Below are 26,320 nucleotides of genomic sequence, written 5' to 3' on the forward strand. Positions count from 1 at the left end.
TATTTGGAAAGGAATAAAAAAACTTTTCAAATGTGTTTTGTTTTTATTATTTGGATGGTGAAAGATGATGAATCTCTCTAAATCTTTTTTTTTTTAGAAATATTTAACATTCATTGTTTTCTCTGTACAATGTTTTCATCTTTTACACATATTTACAAATGAACAGTAGAGGAGGAAGAATGATACACCAGAAATCCAACCTTTTTCACACTATGACTTCGGGTAATATTGGGTAAAGCAATACTGATTTTACAAACATTAGTCCTTAGATTATACAAGAATTCTCCTAACTATACGTAATACAGCGCCTCTGATCTCTTTGCTCTGCAGACAGTACACAGTGGGGTTAATGAGAGGTGGCACTAGCGTAGAGATGATCAGCAAAGCGTTTCTCTCTGTTAAGTTCAGCCTAACTCCCACTCTGGTTAACAGTACTGACACCAGCTTCGGAGCAAAGTAACAAACAACAGGGATGAAATGGCTGATGACAGTGCGGAATATTCGCCCTCCCTTTTCCGTGCTTGGGAGCCTCAGCACAGTGAAGACAAGTTTCCCATAGGAAACTAAGATCAATGGAAATTGCCCACCGAGTAGCCACAGAGCACCGGCACTGGACAACACCCAGAATGGTTCTGGATCCACACAGGCTGCCCTGATGACAGCTGCATAGTCACAGAATACATATTTGATCACAGGCTGGCAGTACAGCAGCTGATCTGCAGCAGTCACCATTGTGCCCATAAGGCCAATCCCCAAAAGCCAGGACACTACAATCGATATGAACACTCGCTGGTTTGTCACGATGGTGGCGTAGCGTAAGGGCTCGCTGACGGCCATAGTGCGGTCCAGTGCCATCAGAGAGAGGGCCAGACACTCTGTGATGTCTCCTAGGTGGTAGATGTAGACGCGGGACAGGCAGGAATTGTAGGAGATGGTTTTGTCCCCGGCCAGCAGAACAGAGATCATGGTGGTGCTGGCGCTGGTGGTGAACATGATGTCCACCAGAGCCAGGTTACAGATCAGCAGGTACATTGGGCGGTGCAGACGCCTGTCTGTGGATATGACGCAGATGTTGGTGGCGGAGCAGAGGAGGGCCAGGCAGTAGGCCAGCAAAATCCCCGCACCCATCAGCTTGTGGTGGGGTAGGTGGTCGAAGCCTGTGATGGTGAACTCCACCACGTTCTGCCCTGAGAAGTTCACTAACGACATCCTCACGCAAGGGAACCTCCCTTGACACGTTGAAGCCTGAGCACAGTCATTATATGATGATGCTAACCCTATGGGATTCATGGCAGGGTGAGTCACATGACTAATAATGATGGGCACGGAGGAAAACAACAAAGTACATCAACATGTTGGTGTTTTCTAAAGTAGTTGTTGTTGCAGTTATTAAAGTTATTCTTTCCTCTGTGAAGAAGAGAGCCATATAGTCTGTTTACCAAACCTCTGAGTGTCTTGCATGCTAATTTGGACGTTTAATAAAATATATTTTCTATGCTGAATCCAAATAGGTGTTGAGATTACATTTAATTGTACTAAAATTGATTTGGATGTTTTTTAAACACAATTTCCTGTCAAAATTGTTTTGCAACATCAGTGAAGATTGAGTTCAGCAGGTCCCACCAGACCTAATTAAATGGTTCACTGTTGTGTCTCGGGACGTCACCCACACACAAAAACACGGCGATGCTGGCTCAGGGGCCAGGTCGGGGTTCATTTGGCCTGGACACCGGGGTCAGCACCACTACTCCTGGGATGAGGGCCCTGGGATCTGTAGTGACCACAGGGAGTCAGGACCTCTGTTGAACATCTCATTGGGAAGACTGGAATAAAGCCTAAAGGGAACTAGGATATACTGTACCTACAGATTTAAGCTCAGTGTCCTATCTGCGGCTTGTTTCCTTAAGACCATTTCCTACAGGATTACCCTGCAATGTTCCGGAAGATTTCCTGCATGGGTCATGTGTTGGATTGGGAACAAGGATCGATATTCCATGAAACATCCACTGGCAATTTACCTCAAGACCTAGTAACATTTCCTGATCACTGTCTGTAGACAGAAGTAAACATTGAGCGAGCAAACTAGTCACAGTACTCTGCTGAGGACGTATATGAAATCATTACCCCCATCTTTTGGTATGACTATGTCTGAACGGGCGCAAGACAGAAATGTTCCTGAACTTAGCCGCATGTGTGAATAGCGTAAGTCACTATCACTGCCTGCAATGTTGTCCCAGTAATTTAACGGGAACTATGCATCAGAGGGGCCCAAGACACATGTGTGTCCCAAGAGGAGTCTAAATACTTGCAAAAAAAACCAGGGAGCTAATGAGGCCTCTTATTAATTGCCTGACAATAAGCTGATAACAGAGATACTTGAGGGGAAACAGTGGTTTGGATAAGAGTTACAGTTACATAGCTGATGGTGAACTGAGGACTTGATGCTCTGTGGCTTCAATTGTCTCAGAGAAGGCCTCAGTTTTGAGGGCAGAGTCAGGGTCGGACTGGGACTGAACATCGGCCAGGGACTTTGAAACAGACCCATCACCACTCATACCATTTCTAAATACTTAGATTTGCATAAACATTAAAGCGTAGGGGTCACTGCTTCTACCTGGCCATTGTAATGCTGCATCCCTACAGATTGCCTACAATAACTCTATACTGTATTACTGGACTGTTATGTAGTGGACTCCCCATCCCCCCCTCTCTCTTAAGATTTTGGATCGCCATTCCATTGTTAGTAGTATACTATGGGAAAGGTAATTCATTAAATGTGTAAGTTGATTGGATGATTTGCCAGAACAAATGTTACAATTTTCAAAACCAAAATGTATCACATGCTGAAAGTGTTCACATATTTATGCCATTAATTTGGGAGCGAATAAAACAAACATAGTTAGGTTAGTGCTGCAAGCATTGTTGAATTATTGTTATTGATAATTCATGTCGATAGCCATCGGCGCTACAAGCCAATGGTTACTTGCAATGTGGTACGTGAATATAGGTTAGGTTTGATAACAAGATGGTGGGCAACTTTCTCCAAAAAAGTGTAAGCCTGCTTTTAGTTATCAAACTGGGGAACAACCTAAAAAACAAATGTCGTCTACACCATGGATGTATAAACCACCTTATCCGTGAACTGCCACTGTGTGGATGTGTGGATACAGAAAACTTCTGGCCAGCGGTTGATTTTGATCTCTGTGTCTGAGAGAGGGTTAAGCTTAAAGTAGGCCTATGATGCCACGATGGCATCCCCCTCCTTCCTAAAACTCTTCGGCCAAACATATTTTTGATCGAATTTAAGTCCTTTCTAGAGCTGTTTGTCCGCTCTGCTTTACTAAAGAAACATGGCAGGCTGGACTGAAATGGACCTGCATACGAACATTATATTACATTTCTGACAGATCCGTAAACTAAGTTCTACACACTGCACTATAACTCTATTTCTCTTCAACAATACACTTACTTAAGTGAGTTGAACTTGTTGCAAAACATCAGTCAAGTGGAGGTCTCCCAAGACCTAATTAGAGCAGCATAATCTCCTGGTGCACTGTTGTATCCACTGACGCCTGGCACGACTCAAAAACAAAAACATGTGCTGATGGTAATGACAGATCAATTAAATGTTTCATTTTATTACATTCATGTGTTGTATCATTCCTTCACGTGGACAATGATAAGGAAGTTAACTTTCTTACATTTTCTATCTTGTTCTAAACTAATACATGCAAAGTTTGTATCATTTAACGTTCCTCTCCTCAAAGTGAGATGCATTTTAAGTTAAATGTTTACATGCATGTGGTGTAACTGTAGAATTACATAATTACAAAACAATTATGATTATAAAAATAGAGACATTTTGACCGCTTTAATTTGTATGAAGGGTAATTGAGATCTTAAAAAACAAGAAAGCCATGGCACCCCATAAAAAGGATAACTTTGCTCGATTGACTCAAGTATAAAACATTAATTTCACATTTGATTTACCAATGATATGGTCATTCTGCATGCTTTGTGGCCATATCATCATCATCATTGTGGCTAATTTAAAGAATGTTTAAGAAAATCTTTGTGATACTGATACTTCTCTTCTTTAGTCCAGGAAGTGGAGAGATGTTTTGATGCTGTTGTTACAAACTATCGTATCGTTACTGCAAACCCAGTTTGGCCTTCTGACCAAGTGACGGTTACACCTTGCAGATTCAGGATCACATCCTACCTGCTGTTCCTTTCCTCAGAGACACCTGTCTGTCTCTAGAGGAGTCTGAACACCTGTCATAGGCCCTGGGACCTATTACTAATGAACGGACAATTAATTTACTGACAATGAGCTGATAATAGAGGATCCCAATGGAAAACAATGGTTTTGAGAAGAGATCCAGTTACACAGCTGAAGATGACATTCAGACGCTACTCATACTGATGCGTAAGGCTTCATCCTCTGGAATGCTCACACTCGCCAATCAGTTAAGTGGTAAACAGCAACGAGACATTGTATTGATGACAGACTCATCCATGACCGGGGGCGACCGTGGCTCAGGTGGTGGAGCGGGTTGTCCAATGATCGGAGGGACAGCGGTTTGATCCCCGCCCTTGCCACTTGTGTCATGTTCGTTGTGTCATTGGGCAAGACACTTCACCCACCTTGCCTCGTGTGAATGTGTCTGACTGCTGTATGTTTGAGGTGGTGGTCTGAGGGGCCGTAGGCGCTGAATGGCAGCCACGCTTCCGTCAGTCTGCCCCAGGGCAGCTGTGGCTACTATCGTATGCCGCTTTTCCACCGCCAGTACCTACTCGACTCGACTCGACTCGACTCGACTCGCCACGCCTTATTTGCGTTTCCATTGGCAAAAAAAGTACCTAGTACCGGGTACTTTTTTTTAGTACTACCTCCGTCGAGGTTCCATGCCAGCGGAGTAGGTACTTTTGTGTGACGTAAACAGGCTGCTGGTAACTGATTGGCCAGCGGCTGTAAATGGGAATATTCACTCAAGTTAAGTTGTGTCCGGCGTGGTTGGAGTCCACGAACCCGCTCCCGAGGGGGACACTGATCAGCGTTTCGCCGTGTGTGTCGCTCCTTTCCCGGGGCTAGAGTTAGGCTGCGCGTCGTTATGTGTGTCGGGCGTGGTTGTGTGTGTCCGGCGTGGCTGGAGTCCACGGACCGGCGTTTCGCTGTTTAGTTTCAGTGTCGTTCCTTTCCTAGGGCTCGAGTTTCGCCTCTATCAACGTTACCGTATGACAACAATAGACGCGCAGTCATTGCGCTTTTTATTTTATTTTATTTCCCATCATAACCTTTCCCGGGAATCAGGAAATAGTCTTGATCAGATTCAGATTTCCCGGGAATCGCGTCTCCCGTGATTAAAACCTAATGACGACCCGCCCATGGTGGAGAGGTTCTTTTCTACGACCCGCCCACATTGAAGAGGTACTTTTTTAGATGGAAACGCAACCAAACCGAGTTGAGTCGAGGCGAGTCGAGTCGAGTCGAGTTGGTACTGGCGGTGGAAAAGCGGCAGTAGTTTACTACCACCGGTATGACTGTGTGTGAATGGTAAGCGTCTTTGGGTCATTGAAAAGCGCTATACAAAATAAATAAATTATTATTATTATGAGTCACACAATGGCGACGGACAAGGAAAAGGAAAGAAAGACATGAAAAGAAAGAAATTGTATTTTTTACGGGTTGTTATTATTATTGCACACATTTATTGTTTCTACTGATAAGACAGAGTGGAATTCCTTTATTCGTATATCCAGATGTCGGGTATCAATGACCCTGAAGTAAATGCAGAAAAAAAAAATAGACGATACAAAATGTTATCCATTCAAATATGCATTTCTAGTTGATGATAAAAAAGTAGAGAGGAAAGTTCTCTTTTGCCGCTTTTCCACCGCCAGTACCAACTCGACTCGACTCGACTCGCCTCGACTCAACTCGGTTTGGTTGCGTTTCCATCTAAAAAAGTACCTCTTCAATGTGGGCGGGTCGTAGAAAAGAACCTCTCCACCATGGGCGGGTCGTCATTAGGTTTTAATCACGGGAGACGCGATTCCCGGGAAATCTGAATCTGATCAAGACTATTTCCTGATTCCCGGGAAAGGTTATGATGGGAAATAAAATAAAATAAAAAGCGCAATGACTGCGCGTCTATTTTTGTCATACGGTAACGTTGATAGAGGCGAAACTCGAGCCCTAGGAAAGGAACGACACTGAAACGAAACAGCGAAACGCCGGTCCGTGGACTCCAGCCACGCCGGACACACACAACCACGCCCGACACACATAACGACGCGCAGCCTAACTCTAGCCCCGGGAAAGGAGCGACACACACGGCGAAACGCTGATCAGTGTCCCCCTCGGGAGCGGGTTCGTGGACTCCAACCACGCCGGACACAACTTAACTTGAGTGAATATTCCCATTTACAGCCGCTGGCCAATCAGTTACCAGCAGCCTGTTTACGTCACACAAAAGTACCTACTCCGCTGGCATGGAACCTCGACGGAGGTAGTACTAAAAAAAAGTACCCGGTACTAGGTACCAGGTACTTTTTTTGCCAATGGAAACGCAAATAAGGCGTGGCGAGTCGAGTCGAGTCGAGTCGAGTCGAGTAGGTACTGGCGGTGGAAAAGCGGCATTTGACTCTTTCTTGTCAACATTACATCACTATACAACATTGAAATTGTTGCAACAACAGTGGAGTTGAGTGAAGCTGGTCTCTCCAGACCTTATTACCTGTTGTCTCTGAGGATGATGGCCAAAAACAAAAACACACGTTACGTGATGAATAGAACGGCTTATTACTTTTTACTTGTGGATTATGAAGTCCCTTAATGTTGGTCCCTTAATTATCATAAAGACAATTAAAAGTAAAATGTGTTGCATCATCTTTGTTACATTTTTCAGGGTTTGATTTAAACTTTCGAATTGCATCAAATCGGGTAACAAAAGTTAAGAACACAACTTGTTTTGAATTTCAGGATAAATTTATTTATACATTTGTAAAGCCTTTGAAATGTATTGAGTTTTCTATCTGTTAATATTGTTACATGCTTATGGTGAAACTCTACCCAATTCAATGGTAGGTTAAGTGGTAAATAGAGTGGGGTCATTTTTCGGGGTTGGTTCTCATGACCTCATGACCTCACCCTAACCCTTTTTTATATTTTTTTCCCAGACTACAAAAAACGACCTACATTTTAGGTTCACGATCTCTAGTCCATCAGTCTAAATAAAGTGTTGCTTTTTGGATTTGCTGGTGATGTAAAAGTTAAAAGGTTAGTTAAAGTCAGGTATTTTACCACTAGGGGTCAGTGTGATGAGCCCTTTAAATTTTTGCCATTCCCTGTGACTTTGCGACATCATGCTAGTAAAGAGTGTCCGCCCAGTTGATGGATAGATAAGTCTACCAGTTGGTACAGTCCGGTATTCTGGTAGACTGTCCTATCCATCATTCATCCATCACACTTGTGATGTCACTAGAATACATTTTTAAATGGCTTTCAAGGGTCATAACAAGCCCCTTTACAAAGAGATTCCTTATTCTAGCAGGCGTTGAATGCTATAGGCATGTTAAGATAATTTCAACAAATAGGACAAAAAATGCTTCTTAAATAAATTGTGTACCCTAACTTTAATATATATATATATATATATATATATATATATATATATATATATACTCATTTATTTGAGATCTTTTTAGATAGACAGATTTCTTTAAATGCAACAGTAAAAACCATTGTTTTAATAAAAGGCTAACATGATGTCCCAGAACGATTATTTATATACGACCTATTTCAATGTAACACCGTCAGTCCTTCACTCTCATATGTCCCCCTGTAACCCCTGCAAGTTTACCAGCGTTATTAAGAGATCGAGGCGTATCTGAAAGGCTTTAGAGGAATCTCCGCTCGATAGATTCCTTGAGTTGACAATAGCAGAAGGTATGGTTCAGCGTCGGCAGCGAACGAGACGAGTTTCCGAAATTTCACTTGCATGGCGTCGTTGTGCATGTTTTGGTGATCTGATTTGACTGCTTTCATTCATCTAGTTGGGTTACCATAATATAATGTGTCAGTTCAATAATTAGAACGACAATAATTACAATGCAAATAGGGACGGTTGACGTTGTCGAAATGTATTTAAAAAAAAAAACTGTTTATTACGTCCAATATGGTTACAATATGGTCTGTAAAGAGTGCATTACAGACTCATAATTATTCTGATGAAAAGGTGTTTGACTTTTTGATCCTTGTTGTCATGGTAAAATTGCCCCCCAAAATGGATTAAATTACTTCTCAAATGTATGTTATTTATTGAATGTTATAACATCAGATGATTTGATCTTATTATCTTATTTTATCTTTTTATTTTATTTAATCCTTCCAGTATGTCCACCACCTCACCACCGCACAACCGCAGCCGAAGTGAAGAGGAGGACGACCCGGTCGACCGCATGATATCACGCACTGGCTGTGGCGAGCTTCACTATGCTGTCCAGGAATGCATGGCGGAGCACCAGGACTGGCGCAAGTGCCAAAGTCAAGTCCAGACATTCAAAGACTGCATGACAAGCTTTCAAAACTCAAGGAAAGAACAGCTCAATAAGCATCAGCAGGACGCTGCCTCATAACTGAACATTAACCATGGGCCTAATTAATGTAAATTATGTACATTCATGTAGTGTCTCTTGTAAATTCATGTTTTGTCATAAATATATTGTTTTCCTGAGGATCTTTTCTCCATTTTATTTTGAGTGATACTGGTTGAAGCGCAACTAAGTTTAGAGATTTAGAGCTGTTCTATCTTTATATATATATATATATGATATACGCAATATACTCTGTGGTCTTGAAACTCTGGTCTAAGCATATCAAGGCCATCACCACCCCGTTTTCCACCACTGACACAATGTACAGCACAAGTCAAAATAAAAAGTAATAGTTAACATGAGGGATGCCTGAAAAGCCACTGATAATGAAGTATGCTGGTGTCACAATAGTCATGTTAGAGTCCATTGTTTGATGACCAAGTGATGTTAGAGAGCTTGACCAGCTCCTCTCTCTTTACGTATTTCAATCGCTGTCTCTCTTTCTCTCCCTCTCTCCAGGGTGATGTGTGTGGCAAGCAGCTTTATGGCTCACTCTGACTGTACATTGTCATCATCACCAGATACAGCCTCAGGAGCAGACAGGAGGGGGGCCTCAGGGGCCCGGGCGCCTGCCCCTTTGCCCTCATCGGTTAAGGTTCTCCTCTGGCCTCAGCAGACTTTATCAGTTATCATTAAAACTGGAACTGGCACTGGATGAACCTAACCAACTACTTGGTTAGGTTCAAAATGTTCTCTCATCCTTCAAAACTACTGCGAATGGAAGACATTGTAGTTAATTTGTCGAAGACTGCAGAACACGAAAACCTAAGACAATCAGAGGCAGAGTAGGGCGGGTCATGCATTTGCCATCCAAGGAGAAAACCTAAATTGATTCTGTTAAGAAAGACTGTTGAGCCTAAGATAAGGATATTGTGCTTACCAACTTCTGGTACACAAATAAACATCAACATGTTACAACTATTTTTCAATTTATTTGTTTATTATTATTATTTTTTTTGTATTTTGTACAATATTACTTTTGCAGAATAATGTACCATACTTTTAAATGTAAAGAAGACACATTGAATATGCAAAATCTATCAAAACCGAGCCAAGTAAATTCATGAACACCTCCACCAATGATATATCTTTGCCTGCAAATGCAAAACGCATGAATATTTAAAGTTGGCACATGGAAGGTACATGAAGGTATGGTTAGATAAGATGACAAATAATATCCTTTTGGATCATCGACCTGTTCATTTGCAGGATCCAAATATTTGTATTCATAAAGTATGCTGATGTTGCTTCATGGAAGGATTACAGATGTAATGGAGGTCTCTTGATATACTCATCTCTGGAACACATTGAACAGTGAGCATGGTATTGCTGTCAAAATTTAAATGACTTGAATGATGAGCTCACACCATGTTTAGCATAACAATAGACTGGGAATGGGTCATTTAAGATCATATTTAAACTTTTGGTCATATCGTACAACAATACAATGGATTCATTTATCAAAATGAGATGGGTTAAGGAAGTGTCTTCAGTTACAAAATAAAAAATCACTAAGAACACAATTCTTAGTTTTCTTTGCCAAAAATCAACTGATTATTGTTCTGATTACGGTAAAAAATGCTTTGCCTAACAAAACAATTCTCTCAGATGGTAGCGACAACCAGGATCAATATATATTTTCGAAGTCGATTACATAATCCAAACATTTAACAATGAACCAATCTAGGAATTTACACCACAACACAATATCTTAAATTTAACATCACATATGGATAATCTATTTGACTGCAATTTTTGATTGCTTCATTCTTGCGAACACCTTTTTCAGAGACTGTATGATTTCCTTAGTCTGTAGAACATAAATGAATGGGTTCAACACTGGAGGTAGGACAGCTGCAAGAGAAAGACTAATGATCCTTGCATTGCGAGGGATTTTAGTGTCAAATGTGAAAGTGAATAGAATTGGTAAGTAATAAATAGCCACCAACATCATGTGAGCACTACATGTTTTGAAAGCCTTCATTCTATCATGGGCTCCAGCTATTTTAGCCAAAGTAGTGCCAATGCACATGTAAGTGATCAAGATAAAGAGCAATGGAGCCCAAAGAATCAAAGCTGGTAACACTTTAGCAATAATAAAATTAGGCCGATTGTCATTGCAAGCGAGTCGATAAAGTGGCCCATGGTCACAGAAATAGCTGTTGATAACCACAGACCTGCAGCATGACAGTCGTGTTAGAAACCCTACAAGTACGAAGATGACAAGGGTTGAGATAATCCAGCAAGCGGCCACCAGTGAAAACATGGTCTTCAAGCTCACAATGATCTGATAACGTAATGGAAAGGTGATCGCCACTAGCCTGTCAAAGGAGAGTAAAGCCAGATTAAGAGACTGCATGAGGAGGTTCAAGCAATAAAAAAACAAATAGGTTAAGCAGTTGCTGTACGTGATGTACTTGTGGTCAAACCAGAATGAATCAATAACCTTGGGCACCAGAGCGGAGCTGCCGACCACGTCTACAAACGCTAAGTTAAACACAGCAATATACTTTGGGGTCTTGAGACTCATGTCTAAGCAGATCAAGGCCATCACTGCCCCGTTTTCCACCACTGACATGATGTATAGTACCAATAAAAATAAATAGTAGTAGTTGACATGAGGGATGCCTGAAAAGCCACTGATAATGAAGTATGCTGGTCTCACAATAGTCATGTTAGACTCCATTGTTAGATGTCCAAGTGATGTTAGAGAGCTTGACCAGCTCCTCTCTCTTTACGTATTTCAATCGCTGTCTCTCTTTCTCTCCCTGTGTGATGTGTGTGGCAAGCAGTTTTATAGCTCACTCTGACAGTACATTGTCATCATCCCCAGATACAGCCTCAGGAACAGACAGGAGGGGGGCCTCAGGGGCCCGGGCTCCTACTCCTTTGCCCTCATCGGCTAAAGTTATTCTCTGGCCCAAAATAACCTCCTAATAACCTTTTTCCTTTTTTGGGCTTTTGCTTTTCCATAATAGTAATTTTGTTGTTGTATTTTTTACTACTGCATATTTAGTTTTCTAACTATAAACATCATTGTAAATATATCAGATCCAAGTTCATCGGTTATCACTATAGCCGGGGAAGGTTGTTCTCGTACTGCCCCCTGTGACATTTTTTAATTGTAATATTCCCTAGTGATACATTTTTACTGTAATACTCTCACATAGCCATATCCAGTAGCACCAAGCATAGTTTAGAGAGGTAATTTCCCCTCCTAATCGCCAGAGGGCAGCACTGAACACATTTGACAAAGTTACAAAACATTTACACTAGGGGCAGCAACGGACACACAGAGGAAGTGAGAAAACCATAGAAGAACACCTGAGATACATAAACTCAGACTCCGCCTTTTGAGGACAGAATCTCTCGGCGGCGTATCCTAGATGCCAAGCTTAGAGACGCTCCGCGCGTGTTATATACGATCCCTCTCCTTTTGTTTCATAGACGATAGACAATAGACCAATAACCTTAACCAAATAAAGTGAGTTAAAGTTAAATTTCAGAGGGTTGGTATTGTGGTAGGCTTGTAGGATTCGCAGAAGAGCCGATGAAGAATTGGTCAGAGTTCCAATGCGCAGGTTTTCCGCACTCTTTGGGGGATGTCGTCAGGCCTTTCCTGGTTTACACCGGCTAATCTGATGCCCTACGTGCTGCAATGAGAGAGGGGACAGCTGGTTGGAATCTGGTGAAGGGACGGGTCTTGGCGCTTTGACACTTGTCTAATAAGTCCTGAGTGTCAAAACGATTTCAGAGATTTAGTCAAGGGAAAAAGAGATTGTTCGGGTATAATTGTGGTTTCATATTCACAGATTATTCCTGATGAGGGATAAGATGTGGCTAGTATTAGTTTCAAGGCTTTGAATATGGTTGTTATTATTCACATTGTCTTGGCTGCTCTAGGCAGCAGAAAATCAATGCAATTTTGTTAATAGAACACTTTTTCCATATAAATCAGAATCAGAATCTTATTTATTGCCAAGTATGTTTACACATCCAAGGAATTATTTTTGGTGTGGTGGTGCAAAAACAAACAACAAACAAACATAGTGCAAAAAGAGAAGACAGACAAATCCATGTACCTTACTCTTCCATTTTAGTGTCAAATAGCTCTGTCCCAGACATTTGAGATATAAAGGGGTCACTGATGTAATTTATCGAAAATTTTGTGTTCATTTTATTGTGTATTGTCAACTAATTCCATATACACAAGTGACATTCTTCGTGCCATTGTTCAAAATGGGAACGTGGATAAGATGATGAAATAATGAAAAATTGGTCAAACAAAAAAAGGTCAAAGTGCATCCTTAGGTTGAATATGTTGCTGCATGTTGAGACACCACTTTCAGCCACACCCATAGTCCAAAATAAACCTCTTTGTATCAATCTACAACTGAGCAAATACAACAAAATGTGCAAGGCATCATTTTTGTAATTTTGTGAATGAATCTATTAAGAAGTCTATCGTCTAAGCCAGGCTTCCCCAATTAGTTTTGCCAGAGGGCCAAATTTGGTCAAGCATGCCACGCCAAGGGCCGAGATATCGTTAAAAAATTTTAATTCGCCATTTTTATGTGCACATTTTGCTTTAATTATCATTACTATAATTATTAGTAGTAGTTGAAAATACCCTGTGTTAGGAGTCACACAATAATGCTCTCTTGAAACAAAATTTGTCCAAAACCTACCATTAATTTATTAAAATGCCGCTGGAACATCAGCAAACAAAAAGTCACTCACACAAACACGCACACAGTGCAGCAGCCCCAAACATAAAAACTTAAATAGCATCAGCACAGTGTGTCTTCAACAGGGCATTGGGCCTGGTGCCATCCATCCAGATCAGTGTGTGTTCACATCCACTCTCTTCCCCTCTCTTTATGTCTCTCCCTCCCTCTCTGAGAGACACAGGAAGATTTTAGTTAGTTAGCTTTAAAATGTGATACCACAATATGTGACATTAGTTTTAAACTTTTTAAATATGTGTAGCAAATAACATCAGTCAAAAAAAATTTATTAAAAAAAATAAAAAAAATAAAAAATATTTTTACATGTGAATGCCACTGGGTCAGCGCGGGCCGGACATTTGGCTCCTGCGGGCCGGATCTGGCCCGCGGGCCGCTAATTGGGGTTCACTGGTCTAAGCAAACAAACTCTTTGCTCAGCAACCTTAAATTTATTGGCAAGGCCAAGCTTTCTGCCATAGAAATAGCAGTTGATGCCGTAAAGTATATTGGATTATCCTATAAGTGTGTTGGTAATGTTACTCACTAACCGGGGTATTTCATTGTGTTTATTCTTTCAAGATTTTTTTTTTTTCAGAAATACTTGAAGCCTTACATAAGATAAGAATAAATTAAGATATTGTGCGTACAAACTTCAGACAATAGACTATACACAGTAACACATAACTCTTGTGTTTTACAAATAGAATCATGTTCCAGCCCGATTTAACGTAAACAAGACATATTCAATGTGCAAAATGTAATGATATTGAATGAATAATTTGGGCATTCTGTTCAATCAAGACATGTTATCGTCAGGAAGGGGATTTTATTTGTTTGTTGTTTGTTTTCTATCAACAAACCGCTATCAAAGGATGTAGAATACAACACAATATTGATTGAACATTTCTTTGAGAGACTGATTGATTTCCTGAGTCTGTAAAACATAAATGAGTGGGTTCAACGCTGGAGGTAGGACAGCAGCAAGAGACATTAATTATGCTGACATTTGGAGGTATTTTAGCATGTAATGTGAAAGCGATTAAAATTGGTTAGTAATAAATGGCCACCAATATAATTTGAGCACTGCAGGTTTTAAAAGTCTTAATTCTATCCTGGGTTTGGGCTATCTTAGCCCAATGCATTAATTGCTCTGGCTTAAATGGGTTAAGAGTTATTATTCTTCAGTTACAAAAGAAAAAGGATTTAATAGCAAAAATGCACAGATTATTGTGCTGACTACTATTACAAATGTTTAGCCTAACAATTAATGAATCAAAAAATTTACAATCCAACACAATATCACATATGGATATTCTACTTCAATGCAATTTTTGATTGCTTCATTCTTTTGAACACCTTTTTCAGAGACAGTTTGATTTCCTGTGTCTGTAGAACATAAATTAGTGGGTTCAACGCTGGAGGTAGGACTGCTGCAAGAGAAAGACTTATTATCCTTGCATTGCGAGGCATTTTAGCAGCAACACTCAAAGTGGCTAGAATAGGTACGTAATAAATAATCACCAACATTATATGAGCACTGCATGTTTTAAAAGCCTTCATCCTATCCTGCGCTCCAGCTATTTTAGCCAAAGCTGCACCAATGCACATGTAAGAAATCAAGATAAAGAACAATGGAGCCCAAAGAATAAAAACTGGTATCACTATGGAAATTATATCATTGGGCCGATAGTCATTGCAGGCAAGTCGATAGATCGGCCTATGGTCACAGAAATAGCTGTTGATAACAACAGACCTGCAGTAGGAGAGCCGGGTTAAATACCCTACAACTACAAACATGACAAAGACTGAGATAATCCAGCAAACAGCCACCAGTGAGAACATGGTCTTCAGGCTCACAATGATCTGATAACGTAATGGAAAGGTGATCGCTATTAGCCTGTCAAAGGAGAGTAAAGCCAGATTAAGAGACTGCATGATAAGGACCACATAATAAAAAAAAAAATAGGTTAAGCAATTGTTGTACGAGATGTAATTGTGGTCAAACCAGAACGTGTCAATAACCTTGGGCACCAGGGCGGAGTTGCCGACCAAGTCTACAAACGCTAAGTTAAACACAGCAATATATTTTGGAGTCTTGAGACTCATGTCTAAGCAGATCAAGGCCATCACTGCCCCGTTTTCCACCACTGACATGATGTAGAGCACCAGTAAAAATAAATAGTAGTAGTTGACATGAGGGATGCCTGAAAAGCCACTGATAATGAAGTATGCTGGTCTCACAATAGTCATGTTAGAGTCCATTGTTTGATATCCAAGTGATGTTAGAGAGCTTGACCAGCTCCTCTCTCTTTACGTATTTCAATCGCTGTCTCTCTTCCTCTCCCTCTCTCCAGGGTGATGTGTGGGGCAAGCAGCTTTATAGCTCACTCTGACTGTACATTGTCATCATCCCCAGATACAGCCTCAGGAGCAGAGAGTAGGGGGGCCTCAGGGGCCCGGGCTCCTACTCCTTTGCCCTCATCGGCTTAAGTTATTCTCTGGCCCAAAATAACCTCCTAATAACCTTTTTCCTTTTTTGGGCTTTTGCTTTTCCATAATAGTAATTTTGTTGTTGTATTTTTTACTACTGCATATTTAGTTTTCTAACTATAAACATCATTGTAAATATATCAGATCCTATATCAGACCTAACATAAGATTAGGATAAATTAAGATATTGTATGTACACATTTCAGGCAATCTTATATACACAGTAACACATGACAAGTATTTTCATTTACTTTCACTTTGATTTATTTACACATAATAAATGGCCCATGTTATTTAAAAATAGTTTTTACACTGTATTGTACAAACAGAATCATGTGCTAGGCTGTTTTGAATGTAAACAAGACACATTCAATGTGCAAAATGTAATGATATTGAACTAATCATTTGGTCATTCTGCTCAATCCAGACATTTTATCGTCAGGAAAAATGTCAATAATATAATCATAGCATCCTCTAACCAAAGTAGTTGCTATAAACAATGCTGGCCAGCATATACCTCTCTGTTTACAAGACACTTCCTATCGACAGTCCCTAACCCCTCTCACTCAGGCCTCCAGGCAGGCCGAGCTATGGTAGTTTATGTCACACCATTGCACAGCCCGTTAGTGTGAACAGAACTCTGTTATTGAGCTTTTTTTTTATTTTTCACTACCTGGGAAGGGCTCAATCTTACACATTGCAACTTAATATTGTAGAAGTCAATGACATTTACATACTTGCATGTAATCCCTCACTTGCTCAATCCAGACATTCAACAATAAACGTATCAAAGTATGCACAACACAATATCTGAAATAAAATATTGAATTTGGATAATCTATTTCATAGCAATTTTTGATCGTTTTATTCTTTTGAACACCTTTTTCAGAGACTGTTTAATTTCCTGAGTCTGTAAAACATAAATGAGTGGGTTCAACACTGGAGGTAGAACAGCAGTGAGAGACAAATTAATGATTCTGACATTTGGAGGCATTTTAGCATCCAAAGACAAAGTGAATAGAATAGGTAAGTAATAGATAGCCACCAAAATCATATGAGCACTGCATGTTTTGAAAGCCTTCATCCTATCCTGGGCTCCAGCTATTTTAGACAAAGCAACACCAATGGATGTGTAAGTAATCAAGACAAACAGCAATGGAACCCAAAGAATAATAGCTGGTAACACTTTGGCAAGTATATAATTAGGCCGATTGTCATTGCAGGCGAGTCGATAAATTGGTGCATGGTCACAGAAATAGCTGTAGATAACAACAGACCTGCAGTAGGAGAGTTGTGTTAGAAGCCCTACAGCTATCAAGTTGACAAGGATGGCAATAATCCAGCAAGCAGCTACCAGTGAGAACATGGTTTTCAGACTCACAATGATCTGATAACGTAATGGAAAGGTGATCGCCACTAGCCTGTCGAAGGAGAGTACAACCAGATTAAGAGACTGCATGGTGAGGGTCATATAATTAAAAAACTCATAGGTTAAGCAGTTGCTGTACGTGATGTACTTGTGGTCAAACCAGAATGTGTCGATAACCTTGGGCACCAGGGCGGAGCTGCCGACCACGTCTACAAACGCTAAGTTAAACACAGCAATATACTTTGGGGTCTTGAGACTCTGGTCTAAGCAGATCAAGGCCATCACTGCCCCGTTTTCCACCACTGACATGATGTACAATACCAGTAAAAATAAATAGTAGTAATTAATATGAGGGATGTCTGAAAAGCCACTGATAATGAAGTATGCTGGTCTCACAATAGTCATGTTAGAGTCCATTGTTTGATGACCAAGTGATGTTAGAGAGCTTGACCAGCTCCTCTCTCTTTATGTATTTCTATCTCTATGTCTCTCTTCCTCTCCCTCTCTTCAGGGTGATGTGTTGGGCAGTTTTATGGCTCACTCTGACAGTACATTGTCATCATCCCCAGATACAGCCTCAGGAACAGACAGGAGGGGGGCCTCAGGGGCCCGGGCTCCTGCTCCTTTGCCCTCATTGGCTAAAGTTATTCTCTGGCCCAAAATAACCTCCTAATAACCTTTTTCCTTTTTTGGGCTTTTGCTTTTCCATAATAGTAATTTTGCTGTTGTATTTTTTATCACTGCATATTTAGTTTTCTAACTATAAACATCATTGTAAATATATCAGATCCAAGTTCATCGGTTATCACTATAGCCGGGGAAGGTTGTTCTCGTACTGCCCCCCAAAATGTCTGTGCACGGCCCTGCCCAGGAGGGGTTCTCATGGGCATCCCACTCTAAAAAGTTCTGAAGTTTGAGCCAAGGCCCTATTCCATTCATGTATTCATTAGATGTGAGGGCAATGGGGCGGTCATAGTTGAATTCTGTGGGTCAGGGTTTTTCAGGCACTGGAATTTATGTTTGAATATTCCAGAGGGTTGGTATTGTGGTAGGCTTGTAGGATTCGCAGCAGAGCCGGTGAAGAATTGGTTAGAGTTCCAATGCGCAGGTTTTCCGCACCCTTTGGGGGATGTCGTCAGGCCTTTCCTGGTTTACACCGGCTAATCTGGTGCCCTACGTGCTCCAATGAGAGAGGGGCCCGCTGGTTGGAATCTGGTGAAGGGAGGGCTCTTGCCACTTTGACACACTTGTCTAATAAGCAGTGTTGTGCAAGTTCACACTTCACATGAACAAGTTCAAAGTTCAGTTCATACAAAAGAAAATGAATAAATTCACGTTCATAGTTCACCAATTCAGTTTTGAACTAGTTCATGTTCAGTTCATTAACAGTTCTTTTAGAAACCGAGGAAAAACTGTGGGAGTGAATATTTCTGTGCTTTTCTTTTAAAATGGATCCTCTCCATTATCAGCTGCCCATCACTACCATCTAAAATTGTTGTGGATATTATTTGCACACCTTTTTCATTCATCACAGCTAAGGCAGTAACTCTATTTAATAAACATTTATTCTGGACCTAAGGATCAATTCAGAATGTCACAAAATCTGAATTAGTTATATACGTATAACAGGCATCACCAAATGGCGGACCGCGGTCCGGGTCCGGACCCAGTGACGGTTCTGCCCGGACCCGTTAAAATTCTAATATTAAATAAAAAAAAGATGAATCATAAGTGCATGCGCAGCTAATCCAGTTAATACGACAGGAGCGTCATCAATAGCCAAGCCAATCAAATCGATTGTTTGCCTTCCCGCACGCACCAGAGTGAGAGTGAGGAGATGAGAGATGGCTTGCTCAAAAGTCAGAAAAGTAGATGGTGAAAACCAAACTTTTAAAGATGAATGGACAGACAAATACATGTTCGTTCTGCCTGCAGCCAGTTCTAAACCGCTGTGTCTCATATGCTGTGAAACTGTGGCGTTAATAAAAAGTGGCAACGTTAAGCGTCACTATGAGACCAAACACGGGTCGTTTGAGGAAAGGTACCCGCAGAAGTCTGCAGTGAGGGCAAGCAAAATGATCGAACTGAAAGCACAGTATGGCAGATCTACCCGTGTCCTCACGCATACATTTACAGGCCAGCAACGTGCAAATGAGTGTTCATTAAAGATTGCGTGGATTTTGGCGCAACACAAGAAAGCATTCAGTGATGGGACAGTTGTGAAGGAGTGCTTAAATGCGGCTGCAGAGACTTTACTTGATGGTAAACAAAAAGACAACGTGTGGAAAAATCAAGCAAATACCATTGTCAGCTACAACAACAACCAGAAAATCTGAACTATTAGCAGAGGATGTACTGGCACAGCTTGATACAGCTGTTCAGAACGCAGTATGCATATCCTTAGCCATTGATGAGTCCACAGATGTGACGGATAATGTCCAGCTTTTGGTGTATGTGAGATTTCTTCACAAAGACATACACTTGAGACATACACAAGAGGAGAGGATATATACGAGGTGATAAAGGAGATGCTCACAATAAGAAAGATTAATCTGAAGCAAGTAGTCTCAGTCACCACAGATGGTGCACCTGCCATGGTTGGGAGAGAGAGAAGGGGGCTGTGGCACGGATGAAACAAGACAACCCTGATCTCATAGCCTACCACTGTATCATCCATCAGACTGTTCTCTGTGCTATTCTGTCTGAAGGGTTTGCTGAAGTAATGAATACCATGATGAAACTCATCAACTTCCTCAGGGCATCCTCATCCGTTCAGCATCGACTGCTAAGAGAATTTCTGAAAGAAACTGAAGCAGATGCAAATGACCTACTACTCCACAACAATGTTAGATGGCTGAGAAAAGGGAATGCACTGGGATGCTTCTGGTCCATCCGAAAGGAAATAGCTGCTTTCTTACAGCAGCTCAAGAGTCAAAAAGCAACACAGTTTGCAAACTTTTTGCAAGATAAGCACAAGATGGATGTGGTGGCTTTTTTGGTGGACATCACAGGACACCTTAATGAGCTCAATTTAAATCTGAAAAAAGACAGAAAAAATTCTGTCTGTGATTTGATGAAAAATGTCCGCTCCTTCCAGATGAAGCTGGACATTTTCAAAGAAGATCTCCAAGGAGAGTGTGAGCACTTCCCACAAATGCGGGAACAAATTCAGGGTGAGAGAGACATTTCTCCTTATGTCGGCTTCATAGACAAGCTGATTGGAAACTTTTGTCAACGATTTGACAGCTTCAAACTTGGACACCAGCTCCTCCTGCTAATCGAGAATCCATTCCTTATCAGAGAAATCAGAGGATTTTCAAAGGAGGTGACACAGACCTTTAAGTGGGCACATCCTGGATCTTTACAGTTAGAGCTCACTGATCTGCAAGCAGATATTGCTCTGAGAGAGCATTTTGAAACAACTGACTCTGCTACTTTCTGGTTACAGATTGTGCCTGAAACGATGTTCCCTGGTCTAACCAAAGTAGCACTTCACACCTTAACCATATTTGGATCAACTTACAGCTGTGAGACAGCTTTCTCTACGATGAACATTATTAAAACAAAGTACCGTTCCAGGCTCACCAATGAGCATCTCCACATGAGCATGAGAATGGCACTAACCCCATTTAACCCAAGATTCAAACTGCTGGCAGGACAGTTACATGCCCATTTCTCTCACTAGGAAATGAAGTTGGAAAAGGAGGAAGGTGAGGAGGAAAGGAGAGAGGAGAAAGGGAGCTGCTCAAAGCTCTGCACTTTTCTTTTATTCATTCTGCCCTGTTCTATTTTACTTGAAATGTAGGCTTGTTTAGCCTAAGGTCCCCGTGTTATTTTATTTGAAATGTAGTTAATACATGTAAAAAAGGGGGTGGGCAGCTCAAAGGTCTTTTGTTAATTTTTGTTTCTTAAAGATGCACTTTTATTTTATTCAAAAGATTCTGAATGTTTTGCGTTACTTGAAATATAGGCCCCAAGTTCAGGCTGCTCAAAGCTGTGTTTGCACTTTATATTTATTTTATTATTTTATTAGATTCTGAATGTTTTTAGGCTACTTGAAATATATTTTATTCAGGAGAAATTCAGTTTCTGTAAAAGTATATTACTTTGAAAACACTTGAAGTTTGACAATAAATTATATAGAAATGTACGTACGTTGTTGATTTTATTTACATCAGGGTACACTATTTCGAGTGACAATATAAGATTCGGACCTTTGCTGGGAGGAAATTTTAGTAACTGGACCTCTTTGAATTTTAATTGAATACCCCTGACGTATAATATATAAATATCTATATAATATAAATGACATATATAATATCACACCGGACAAAGCGGTGTGCGGTGTGTCTCTCCCTCTTCCACAACAGGTACAGACATGCAATGGTGGTTATCTCGGCCATGGTTGATGAGAATGAATTGGCATAAAGCACTGTTGGCGGGCAAAAGTCTTTTTACAATTTATTTGTTACCATTCGTAGTGTTGATCAGCAAGATCAGCTTTCCTTGACAGAGGTCAATATGCTCAGCAACGGTCAGTTACACAAAAATAATTGACCGCCGGAAGCCAGCAAGGCCCATTCAAGTGAATGGAGCATTCTACAGCATTAAGAAGAGCCGTGTAATAAATTTATATATCTATGCCTGCAACTGCAAAATGCATGAATATTAAAGGTGGCAGTAGGATAGAGTTCCTAAAATGATATGAAGCTAAAACAGTCAAAACATGAAGGTACAGTTAGTTAGTTAGATAAGATGACAATTAAACAATATCCTTTTGGATCATCAACCTGATAATTTGCAGGGTCCATATATTTGTGTTCTTAAAGTATGCTGATATTGTTTCATGGAAAGATTTCAGATTTCATATATATTATTATATTTATTATCCGATATAATTGAGCTCTCTTGATACTTGTCACTAGAACACAGGTAACAGTGAGCATGGTATTGCTGTCAAAAGTTGAATAAACTGAATGATGAGCTCACACCATGTTCAGCATAACAATAGACATAGTAATTTAAGATCATATTTCAATTTTGTCACACCGATCATACAAAAATACAATGCATTAATTTCGCAAAATCAAATGCGTTTTCTTCAGCTTCAAATAAAATAATTCACTAAAAACACAAATCCTAGTGATTTTTAATAGCAAAAAGAACCATCTACAGATTATTGTACTGACTAGTATTACAAATGTTTTGCATAACAAATAAATACAAGGGAGTGAATATTTCTAACCAAGATAAATTAATATTGTATAAGTCAATCACATTTACATGCTTACATAATTAAAACATTTAACAATGAATGAATCAAATTGTACACTTCAACACAATATCTTAAATGAAAAATCACATATTGCTATTCTATTTCACAGCAATTTTTGATCGCTTCAGTCTTTTGAAAACCTTTTTTAGAGACCGTTTGATTTCCTGAGTCTGTAAAACATAAATTATTGGGTTCAACGCTGGAGGTAGGGCAGCTGCAAGAGACATATTAATGATCCTGATATTTGGAGGCAGTTTAGCATCAACCATATGAATGATTAGCATAGGTAGGTAATAAATAGCGACCAAAATTGTGTGAGCACTACATGTTTTAAAAGCCTTCATTCTATCTTGGGCTCCAGCTATTTTAGACAAAGCAGCACCAATGCACATGTAAGTGATCAAGACAAACAGTAATGGAATCCAAAGAATTATAACTGGTAACACTTTGGCAAGTATATAATTAGGCCAATTGTCATTGCAGGCAAGACGATAAAGTGGTGCATTGTCACAGAAATAGCTGTTTATAACAATAGACCTGCAGTATGAAAGCTGTGTTAGATACCCTACAAGTATAAAGATGTCAAGGATGCAGATAATCCAGCAAGCAGCCACCAGTGAGAACATGGTATTCAGACTCACAATGATCTGATAACGTAATGGTAAGGTGATCGCCACTAGCCTGTCAAAGGAGAGTAAAGCCAGATTAAAAGACTGCATGGAGAGGGTCACGTAATAAAAAAACAAATAGGTTAAGCAGTTGCTGTACGAGATGTACTTGTGGTTGAACCAGAACGTGTCGATAACCTTGGGCACCAGGGCGGAGCTGCCGACCACGTCTACAAACGCTAAGTTAAACACAGCAATATACTTTGGGGTCTTGAGACTCTGGTCTAAGCAGATCAAGGCCATCACTGCCCCGTTTTCCACCACTGACATGATGTACAATACCAGTAAAAATAAATAGTAGTAATTAATATGAGGGATGTCTGAAAAGCCACTGATAATGAAGTATGCTGGTCTCACAATAGTCATGTTAGAGTCCATTGTTTGATGACCAAGTGATGTTAGAGAGCTTGACCAGCTCCTCTCTCTTTATGTATTTCTATCTCTATGTCTCTCTTCCTCTCCCTCTCTTCAGGGTGATGTGTTGGGCAGTTTTATGGCTCACTCTGACAGTACATTGTCATAATCCCCAGATACAGCCTCAGGAACAGACAGGAGGGGGGCCTCAGGGGCCCAGGCTCCTGCCTTTTTACCCTAATTGGCTTGAGTTCTCCTCTGGCACAAAAAAATACTCCTAAAAATTATCTACTTGGATCCACTTGGATAGGATCAAGCAACAAATATTTTTCACCAAAAATAAATTGCTCACCCTCCACAACTAGGTTTGAAAAAATGGACTGCATTAAGAAGACATTCTAGTCAATTTGTCAAAGACAGCTGAACAGCAAAAACGTAGACAATCAGAGGCAGAGTAGGGCGGGTCATGGCTTTGCCATCCATGGAGAAAACCTCAATGGATTCTGTTAATAAAGACTATTGAGCCTAAGATAAGGATATTGTTTGTTCAAACTTCAGACAATTTAGTATACATTAACACATTAGAATTATTTTTCACTTTCACGTTTTATTTGTGTTTTGAACAGTATTACACTAGCATAATAACGTGCCAGCCTGTTTTAAATGTAATCAATACACATGGAATATGCAAAATCTATTAAAACACGGCCAAGCAGAGAACCCTATTCATGGCCACCTCCACCGATACATTGATATATCTATGCCTGCGTCTGCAAAATGCATGAATATTAATTGTGGCAGATGGATAGAGTTCAGAAAGTGACATGAAGCTAAAACAGTCGAAACATGAAGGTATGGTTACATAAAATAATTATTTAACTATTTCCTTTGGATCATAAATGTGTTAATTTGCAGGGTCAACCTATTTGTAATCATCAAGTATGCTGATATTATATCACGTAAAGAGTACAGATAATGATGTTCTATTTCATCCCTACTGACCGCCAGAGGCGGTGCTTCAGCACTGGATGTCTCCATCTCGCGCATGCGCAGGTCGAGTGTTTATACCAACAGAGTCACCTGTGACCCCTGATGACACCTGCGAGTCTATATCTTCCGGTGACATCAGAGGATCGGTTCCTTCTCATCTTCTCGCTCGCAGGTAGAGGTATGTCAGTGAGCTTTAGCTCAACTAGGACAAATTCTACGGAACTGCTGCTCGTCGCCGGTAGCCTTGCGACAACTTGTCGGAGCTGCGGGCTGCGCCCTCCAAAGGCTGCGACGGGCTGAAACGGAAGGTTTGGTGCGGTTTGCCGCGGACACTCTTCTGAACCGGTTGGTCTCTACAACTGCCCGAGTACCGGGCATAGTGTATAAGTTTCCTTTCGAGTATTCTCTTTTCGTAAGGTTGGTGAAGGCGTCGTACTCGCTCCCTCTCCCGACATCAGCGTCATTATTACGGGCATTAGCGGTCGCGCTGCCCATTTGACTTATCGTACACCGTTGGTTGTATCGCCTTTCGTTATAGTTCGCTTGTTGGTGAAGCCAGTGTACTCGCTCCCTCTCCCGACATCAGCGTCATTATTACGGGCATTAGCGGTCGCGCTGCCCATTTGATTTATCGTACACCGTTGGTTGTATCGCCTTTCGTTATAGTTCGCTTGTTGGTGAAGCCAGTGTACTCGCTCCCTCTCCCGGCATCAGCGTCATTAGTACGGGCATTAGCGGTTGCGCTGCCCATTTGATTTACCGTACACCGTTGGTTGTACCGCCTTTTGTTGTAGCGTGGTTCGTGGTTCGCAGATGGCCATGACAGGTGTCCTGCGTGCCTCGGCCCTGAGCACCTGAGAGAGGGGCTCTCGGAGGATTCGTGCATGAACTGCAGCTTCATGCCTCGGGCAGTGCGGGCTTCCAGACTGGCTGAGGTTGAGCACCTGCTGGGCCAGGCGCCGGAGCCGGGACAGTTGACCCCAGCTCAGCAGTCGCCGGCTCAGCCTAGCCGACCCAAACGGCGAGCGGCTGAGACTGCGGGTGCCTCCTCCGGGAGGAGGGCCAAGGAGTCTAAACTGGCCTCCAAGGTGGACCAGTTGACTGAGGAGCTGAACCAGATGAAGTCCCTCGTCCTGGCCATCCGGTCTGGAACTGGTGCAGGCGATACGGGTGCTCCTGCTCCTCCTACGGTTGTGTTCGAGCCGGAGGATGATGCGCTCTCCCTGGTGGCATCAGCCACCGAGTTCGCTGACTATGGGGCGGACACGGTTCCCCAGGACACCGCCTCCGGGCACGGCTCTGGAGTGAGCTCCCGCTCCTCGGCCCACAGTGGTGGTACTGGGTCCGAGGATAATTCGATGGGTGCCATCATTCGTATGGCCCTGGCCCGCCTGCAGCTGGACGTCCCGCAAGTTCAGCCGGCTCCCGCCAGCGCTTTCTTCAGGCGTGGCCCAGCCCCGGCCACCTTTACGGTGCCTCTGTCGGAGGAATACCTTAGGGAGCTGCACGCGTGCTGGAGGGATACTAGAGCCCTCTCTCATGCAACATCGGATGGCCGGACCCTAGCCGCCATGCAGGATGCAGCCAAGTTTGGCTTGGCCGGCATGCCAGCGGTTGAGCCGGCTATAGCGGCTCTCGTCGTCTCGCCAGAGGAGGCTCTGAGGCCAGACGCTAGGTGTCCTCGCCCTCAGTGTAGGGTTACGGATGACCTGCTCACTAAGGCCTATGATGCGGCAGCACGCATGGGACGCATCGGCAACTCCTTGTCCCATCTGATGCTTGCTCTCTC

At 41.6% G+C, this 26,320-nt stretch overlaps 7 protein-coding genes across 8 annotated transcripts; 2 read left to right on the plus strand and 5 right to left on the minus strand.

The window, feature by feature from the left end:
• Window positions 1-270: 270 nt before the first annotated feature.
• On the minus strand, window positions 271-1,209 carry LOC311354911 (olfactory receptor 10G7-like; the record flags this gene model as incomplete). Its single annotated transcript, XM_084474782.1, has 1 exon — window positions 271-1,209. One exon carries the CDS (start codon window positions 1,207-1,209, stop codon window positions 271-273), a length of 939 nt encoding a protein of 312 aa, XP_084330908.1.
• Window positions 1,210-7,827: 6,618 nt separating this feature from the next.
• Window positions 7,828-10,067, plus strand: coa4 (cytochrome c oxidase assembly factor 4 homolog). 2 transcript variants are annotated; one of them, XM_084474469.1, is made up of 3 exons: window positions 7,828-7,951; window positions 8,397-8,668; window positions 9,118-10,067. In XM_084474469.1, exon 2 carries the CDS (start codon window positions 8,398-8,400, stop codon window positions 8,638-8,640), a length of 243 nt encoding a protein of 80 aa, XP_084330595.1. In that variant the 5' UTR covers window positions 7,828-7,951; window position 8,397; the 3' UTR covers window positions 8,641-8,668; window positions 9,118-10,067. The 2 variants fall into 2 exon arrangements, with proteins under 2 accessions (XP_084330595.1, XP_084330596.1); XM_084474470.1 differs by lacking the exon at window positions 9,118-10,067 and having other exon boundaries at window positions 8,397-8,738.
• Window positions 10,068-10,396: 329 nt separating this feature from the next.
• On the minus strand, window positions 10,397-11,344 carry LOC311354326 (olfactory receptor 9K2-like; the record flags this gene model as incomplete). The annotated part of the gene is made up of 1 exon (XM_084474140.1): window positions 10,397-11,344. The coding sequence occupies one exon, from the start codon at window positions 11,342-11,344 to the stop codon at window positions 10,397-10,399; it is 948 nt and encodes a 315-aa protein (XP_084330266.1).
• Window positions 11,345-14,699: 3,355 nt separating this feature from the next.
• On the minus strand, window positions 14,700-15,647 carry LOC311354948 (olfactory receptor 8G1-like; the record flags this gene model as incomplete). Its single annotated transcript, XM_084474811.1, has 1 exon — window positions 14,700-15,647. One exon carries the CDS (start codon window positions 15,645-15,647, stop codon window positions 14,700-14,702), a length of 948 nt encoding a protein of 315 aa, XP_084330937.1.
• A 1,066-nt stretch (window positions 15,648-16,713) lies between these two features.
• Window positions 16,714-17,661, minus strand: LOC311354841 (olfactory receptor 2AT4-like; the record flags this gene model as incomplete). The annotated part of the gene is made up of 1 exon (XM_084474704.1): window positions 16,714-17,661. The coding sequence occupies one exon, from the start codon at window positions 17,659-17,661 to the stop codon at window positions 16,714-16,716; it is 948 nt and encodes a 315-aa protein (XP_084330830.1).
• A 2,317-nt stretch (window positions 17,662-19,978) lies between these two features.
• Window positions 19,979-20,929, plus strand: LOC311353840 (protein FAM200A-like; the record flags this gene model as incomplete). The annotated part of the gene is made up of 1 exon (XM_084473649.1): window positions 19,979-20,929. The coding sequence occupies one exon, from the start codon at window positions 19,979-19,981 to the stop codon at window positions 20,927-20,929; it is 951 nt and encodes a 316-aa protein (XP_084329775.1).
• Window positions 20,930-22,617: 1,688 nt separating this feature from the next.
• Window positions 22,618-23,565, minus strand: LOC311354215 (olfactory receptor 6C70-like; the record flags this gene model as incomplete). Its single annotated transcript, XM_084474012.1, has 1 exon — window positions 22,618-23,565. One exon carries the CDS (start codon window positions 23,563-23,565, stop codon window positions 22,618-22,620), a length of 948 nt encoding a protein of 315 aa, XP_084330138.1.
• Between the last annotated feature and the right edge of the window lie 2,755 nt (window positions 23,566-26,320).

This window comes from Micromesistius poutassou (genome assembly GCF_964030765.1).
Source record: "Micromesistius poutassou genome assembly, chromosome: 10".
Lineage (NCBI taxonomy): Eukaryota > Metazoa > Chordata > Actinopteri > Gadiformes > Gadidae > Micromesistius > Micromesistius poutassou.